Source organism: Cucurbita pepo, chromosome LG11, assembly GCF_002806865.2.
Source record: "Cucurbita pepo subsp. pepo cultivar mu-cu-16 chromosome LG11, ASM280686v2, whole genome shotgun sequence".
NCBI lineage: Eukaryota > Viridiplantae > Streptophyta > Magnoliopsida > Cucurbitales > Cucurbitaceae > Cucurbita > Cucurbita pepo.
In genome coordinates, this window is record NC_036648.1 from 4,679,240 (window position 1) to 4,686,337 (window position 7,098).

At 39.2% G+C, this 7,098-nt stretch overlaps 1 protein-coding gene across 1 annotated transcript; it reads right to left on the reverse strand.

Moving 5' to 3' along the window:
- Positions 1-3,024: 3,024 nt before the first annotated feature.
- LOC111805758 lies at positions 3,025-3,815 on the reverse strand. The gene is made up of 2 exons (XM_023690976.1): positions 3,504-3,815; positions 3,025-3,368 (listed from the first exon to the last, which is right to left on the reverse strand). The coding sequence occupies exons 1-2, from the start codon at positions 3,615-3,617 to the stop codon at positions 3,111-3,113; spliced, it is 372 nt and encodes a 123-aa protein (XP_023546744.1). The 5' UTR covers positions 3,618-3,815; the 3' UTR covers positions 3,025-3,110.
- Positions 3,816-7,098: the final 3,283 nt, after the last annotated feature.

A 7,098-nucleotide genomic window follows, 5' to 3' on the forward strand; every position in this document is an offset into this window, starting at 1 on the left:
TTATGCACTAGACCTATTTTTCTCCATTGTAACCATAACGGCCTAAGCTCACTCTATTGAACATCTTACCGTTCATAACCATAGTCGAGTTTCTCATTTGCACTCACCAAAATTATGCACTAGACCTATTTTTCTCCATTGTAACCATAACGGCCTAAGCTCACTCTATTGTCCTCTTTGGGCTTTCTCTCTCAGGCTTCATTGTAACGACCCAGATCCACCGTTAGCAGATATTGTCATTTTTGGGCTTTCCCCTTCGGGCTTCCCCTCAAGGCTTTAAAACGCGTATGCTAGGGGAAGGTTTCCACACTCTTATAAATGGTGGTTTGTTCTCCTTTCCAACCAATGTGGGACATCACAATCCACCCCCTTCGGGGCCAGCGTCCTCGCTGGCACTCTTTCCTTCCTCCAATCGATGTGGGACCGCCCCAAAATCCACCCCCCTTTGGGTCCAGCATCCTTATTGACACACCGCCTCGTGTCTACCCCCTTCAGGAAACAGCGAGAAGGCTGGCACATCATCCGATGTCTGGCTCTGATATCATTTGTAAGGGTGTGGAAACATTTCCCAAGCAGACGCGTTTTAAAGTCTTGAGGGGAAACCCGAGAGGGAAAACCCAAAGAGAACAATATCTGCTAGCAGTGGATCTGGGTCGTTACAAAAGGTATCAAACCTACTATTTGATGAGCTACGTTTAATGAGCTACGAGCTCAAAGCCCAAATAGGATCATCATCAACCACGTTTTAATGAGCTACGAGCTCTTCGTGAAGCTAATTCAATAGAACGACCAATATATCATAACTATTAACAGCGATTCGACGCAATATATTGCCCCAAAAAAAAAAAAAAAAAAAAANTGAATCATAAGACATTCTCTTTTGATATGAAGTTAAGAAAAGAAAGGCTTATAGAATGCACTTTGGTAGGTTCTAAAATAGAATGCACGCCAACTGTTTGTTTTTATGTCTCACACACCATCACATGGATGGGTTGTTAAACATTCCCATCACACTCCCCCAAAACTCAACTCTCTTTGCTATTCCCAAGTATTTACAAACAAAAAAACGTCACAATAAAGCGACTCGGCCTATAAAAACATTTCAAAACGTTGCTTATATTTTCTTCGATCAACTAAATGTTAAAAGGGTATCATAGTTTAACGATAACTGACATGTACTCATTTTCTTAAGATCAGACGTTTAAATCAATAATTGACGTAAAAGATGAACGAGAGGAGACGAGAAAATTGAAAAGTGTGCTTTAAAAACGAGTAAACTAGGAGCACATGAGTATCCAATTTGGGTGTTAATGGCTACTACCCCAACTACCATGTCTTCATTATTTGGGTGGCTACACCTACATTCATTAATTCCCCCCACCCATCCTATCTTATCATCTACCCTCCATTAAACCCTTCTCTTCACCCTCCTTTATTTGCACCTTATCATACACCGTCTTATACCTTATGTACTAACTCGATATTAGAGTTGACGTGTTATATATTGTCTTCTTTGGACTTTCCTTTAACATTTTTAAAATGTGTCTTTTAAGAAAGGCTAGAAAGAATGTTTCGGTTCTCCTCCCCCAACTGATGTGGGATCTCACAATCCACTCTATTTCGGGACTTAATATCCTTGCTAATACATCACTCGGTATCCACCTCCCTTTTACTGACATATTACCCAGTGTCCACAATTTAGTGTCTGGCTCTGATACCATTTGTAACCACACAAACCCACCGTTACTAAATATTGTCTTTATTGAGCTTTCCCTTTCGGGCTTTCCCTCAAGATTTTTAAAATGTATCTTCTAAGGAGATGTTTTCACACCCTTGTAAAGAATATTTCGTTCTCTTCTCCAACGTATTTAGAATCTCTCAAATATTTAAATTATGGAGTTGTTGGAATTACTGTACCATCCAACTTATCACATTATTGTAGTTGAAGTCAACTACTAGCATAAATACGACAGAGGCTTTATTGCAGCAATTAGTGATGTTAGAGGTGATAATTTAAATCAAATGTACTTTTAAAAAAAACAAAATCATGGGTCAAATATTATCTATTTGTAGAGGCGTTCATATGACTCAATAACCTAATCTGCTCGAACTATCCGACCTAACCATAAAAATAGATTTTTTAAAGAAATAATTAAAAAAACCCAACCTAACCCGAAAATAAAGTGGAGCTGGATTGTGAATTCTATTCAAGTTGTTCGAGTCACGAACTCTACCCAACTTGTATACATTCCTACAGTGTAACAACTCAAATCCTCCGCTAGCAATTTTTCCTTTCGAGCATCTTCATAAAATTTTGATGGGAGGGAGAAATTTCCACACCTTATAAAGAATGTTTCGTTCTTCTGTACTCCCGACAAAAGATATCGGTAAAAATTTATAAAGAAAAGAGAGATAAGGAGGGAGGCAGAGATGTGCACCTTTATCTAAGCTGCATATTGCATGCTTCAAAGCTCAACAAATGATTGCCATGTTGTTGTTGCAGACCAACCACTGGGTTCACTTCAATGGAAAATATTAGGACTGAGCATATATATATATATATATAGACAACCTGCAATGGTATTCCGATGTGGGAGAAAGTGCCATTTCAAAAAAGACACGTATAATGGAATGAATCAGAACAGTTTCAGAAGCAGAAAACACCATGATTTGCAGTCTCTTACAAAACCCACCTCAGAAACAAACAAACAAAGCAAAAGCAATAAAAAAAAAAAAAAAAAAAAAAAAAAAAAAAAAANGTGGGAGAAAGTGCCATTTCAAAAAAGACACGTATAATGGAATGAATCAGAACAGTTTCAGAAGCAGAAAACACCATGATTTGCAGTCTCTTACAAAACCCACCTCAGAAACAAACAAACAAAGCAAAAGCAATAAAAAAAAAAANTAATAGAGCTATCAACAGTGCCCAACAAGCCAAATCTTGGTACATTCTGTCCTCAAAAGCTCACCTATGGCACCATGCTATGATATCTCCTACAGACACCAAATCAAGACACAATTCCATGAACAATGAACAATTTATAACATATATTCCACAGTTTCAGAGATCCAACAATGAACCGTTGTCAATATCATAACAAGAAAGCTTATTAAATATGGCAGCCAAAGCAGTTACAGGTCCTTGGTGTAAAAGAGCAAAACCCAAATGGCCTATTAGGGATGTTACAGTTTATAGCATAGCAACAGGGTGATGGAACGCACACTCCTCTGGCACCGCCGCAGCAGGTGCAGAGAGCACAAATCTGGAAGCTCCTAAGCTGCCGTCGGCCGCCGTTTATCACCATCGCCGTCGTTTCCATCTTCTCCATCAATGGAACCATCATCGGTTCTTGGTCGGAGTCATTAACCTAAGAAACAAGAAGCACACAGAATCAGAGCAGGAAAATGGATTGAACCAATCGATTTGGGGGAAATGGGAACCAAATGGGGTTTCGATTTTTTGAGATGTGGGTTCTTTGGAGAAGCGGATTTTGAGTACTCACGTGGATTGAGGTCGCTTCAATGGCGTTATGGGCGAGAAAGAGCAGGAAAATGAGAGAAAATAGAACCCCATAAGGCGACATCGTGAGAGAAATGGTGTGAAGACTTTGTTTCATGGGGTGTTTTTCATTTGTTCATGAAGTTCAAGAACAACTTTGAAATGCTTTGATTTGAAGGGTTGAATTTCATTTGAAGGTGGGAAAAGGGTGAAGAAGAAGAGGGGAAATATATGAAGTTGTTGAAGAATTGGGCGAAGTCACGCTCGCTTACGGCCATTTTTCTTTGTTCTTAATGAGATTCTTTTAATTTCTGAACCACAACGAATGGCACTCGTGAATGGTGATCGTACGAATGGGAAATTTCTCATAATCCACCCGCCCTCGACACCCTACGTCCTGACACCACCATCCAGTGTCCAACCCCTTCGAGACTCAGTGTCCTCGCTAGCACATGGCCTCCTATCTAGCTCTAATACCATTTGTAACAGCTCAAACACACTGCAAGCATATATGATTCTGTTTAGACTTTTCCTTTCGAGCTCTCTCTCAAAGTTTTTAAAACATCCCTGTTGTGAAGAGGTTTTTACGCTCCTGTATAAAAGATGTTTCGTTTTCCTTTCCAATCGACGTGAGATCTCACAGCTTTCAACTACGCCCGCTCAGCTACTTAGAGGTTTGAACATAGAGAAATAGGAAGTAAATGGTTAAAGGAGTTGGTGGTGTGCATTATGAATGTCCTCACTCATATTTCTTCAACAAACCCTTTTAAATTTAATGCTCAATAAACATGATAAATAATTATTCATTAATAATTGAATATGAAAACGCTAATATTTTGCCTAGCGCATACGAAAAACGCTACAGATTTCAAACCTTTCTTTTTCACGATAATTCTTTAGACCTGTTCATATGAACGGATAACTCGATTAATTTGAACTACTTAATCCAAACCATAAACGTTAGATTTTTTTTTTCGATTTTGGTTGAGTTGAATTTTTTAAAAATTAAAATTTTGGTTTGGTTCCGCTTGAGAATGTTTAAAAAAATTAAGAATGTTTAATGTTTATAGTCAATGTTAGTGATACGTTTTGGCTTGTGAAACTCCCTATGGGCGGTTGTCTGTCGTCGTAAAGTAGTCCCTACGAAGCTTTCGGGAAGAGGGGTAGTCTTGTGTGTAAGCATAGCATTTCTAGTCGAACCCGCCCAACCCAATTAAGAAGAACGGAACCTGACAGACACATCTTTTTCCTTTTGGGAGGGTAATCCGAGTAGTGGGACCTCGTCAGACCTCGACCCGCCTACTCGGATTTTGTAAGATGTTATGTAATAAGAAACTACTTGAAATCCACATTATGGAAATTGGGCCAAAGCCCAAATAAGTAATTTACATTTTATTTTTTATTTTAAAAATCAAACATGATTTTCATACTTTTTGAATCATTAAAAAATTATTTTTTTTAATTATTATTTAAATTGAATAATAAATCTTAATTAAAAGTTTAAAAATAAATAAATATTTTTTTATGAACTATGATTTTATTTTTATTAAAAACAAATTTTTAAATAAACGAGGCAAACAATCCAACTAATTTAACTAATCTCATTACTCGTTGTTGTCTATTCTTTTGCTTGTGGTAAGCGAACAGAATAGGTTGACAATAACTACGAGGAACGTGAGTGGCAGAGGCAAGTACGGTATCAAAGAACGTCGTGGGAATAATGGCACTGGTGTTGACCCTAAGATTCGTTGGAGGAGGACGTGACATCATTATACCTATCTCCCACAAAGTAATAGACAATCAAGGCTAAGAAGGTTCGACAACCATTCCTTCTTCATCTACAAGATTGGACCTGTTACCCGATCTAAGGTCAAATCAATTTATTTTTTAAACCATATGAAATTATTGTATGGTTATGCTCGATTATATGTTTTAGGACTCAATTAGACTCTGATGGATCTGTATGTCCTGTTGGGACTCGGGCATAATATGATTAACTGTACTTTGTTTGATATGCATGAACTTGATGTTATGTGATCTAGAGGATATGCATGATATATTAGAGAGCCTTAGCGTATGATTCGTCTTACCTTGGTCCTCGAGCCACATTTGGGGCCCTTTTGTGATGATATGGGCTGACTGGGTCTATATATGGACACTGTTGTACCTTCAAATGTCACAACAAAAAATGCTCTCATACCCAATTGTTGTAGCGGAAGTGGAAGCAAGATCGATCGCACTCACAAACCCACAAACAGAAATTAAACAGACACAAAGATTTACGCTATTTGGAAAGAAGAAGTTCTCCTACATCCACAAATGGTAGCTAATCACTATAACCAAAGTGTTTACAAGTGTATATCTGACACTCTCGCACTACAAAGTCTCTCTTACAAAGTTCCTACCAATTGCCTCTAGTCAAATACAAAATGACAGTGACTTCATATCTCAAAACAATGGTACACAAGCCTTTATACAGACATAACAATACTAATTCTCATACATGAATCAAAATAAGAATATGAACTAAAAGGGTTATGAACTAAATGAGAGTTATGACAATACAATAGGTCTATGGACAGTAAGGGTGCAACTCCTAATCGTGAACTAGCCTCGACTGGCAAAGGTCTACTTAGCAAATAGGAATGCGACATCACCCACTTATGGTTCGTGGAACATTAAATGGTATTACTGCGGGAGCTTCGGTTGTGGTTAGTGGGGACCCTAACTTGCACTGTTTAAGAGCTTGGAATGGCAAGAGAATAGGGAGCTTCTCAGGCACCCTTAAGGGAGCTTTCGGCTAGCGATATACGAAGATATAGGAAGACCGAGAGCGTGATGTCCCACATTGGTTGGGGAGGAGAACAAATCACCCTTTTATAAGAGTGTGAAAACCTTCCCTAGCAGACGTGTTTTAAAGCCTTGAGGGGAAGCCCAAAAGGGAAAGCTCAAAGAGGACAATATCTGCTAGCGGTGGATCTAGGTCGTTACAAATGGTATCAGAGCCCGTCATCGAACGATGGGCCAGCCTTCTCGCTGTTCCCCGAAGGGGGGTAGACACGAGACGGTGTGCCAGCAAGGACGTTGGGTCCTAAAGGGGTGGATTTGGTGGTAGTCCCACATCGATTGGAGAAAGGAATGAGTGTCAGAAGGGCGCTGGGTCCCGAAGGGGGGATGGATTGTGATGTCCCACATTGGTTGGGGGGAGAACAAATCACCCTTTATAAGCGTGTAGAAACCTTCCCCTAGCAGACGCGTTTTTAAAGCCTGGAGGGGAACCCCGAAAGGGAAAGCCCAAAGAGGACAAGGACAATATGTGGAAACCTTCCCGTATCAGACGCTTTTTTAAAGCCGAAAGGGAAAGCCCAAAGAATACAATATCTGCTAGGGTCGTTATGAGTGATGATTCCTCCATACTTGTTAGACTTCCCTGGAGCTCGAGATAGAGCGAGGACACCTCACTTGTAAGGTCACATTCTAAATTTGGAATGAAATTAGATGATATTGGAAGGTTTTTAAGTTAAAAATGATGCAACTTGATTAAAATTGATGTTTTGTCTTTACACCGTCGTGGACCTTACACGGTTTTGGGAGGGTAA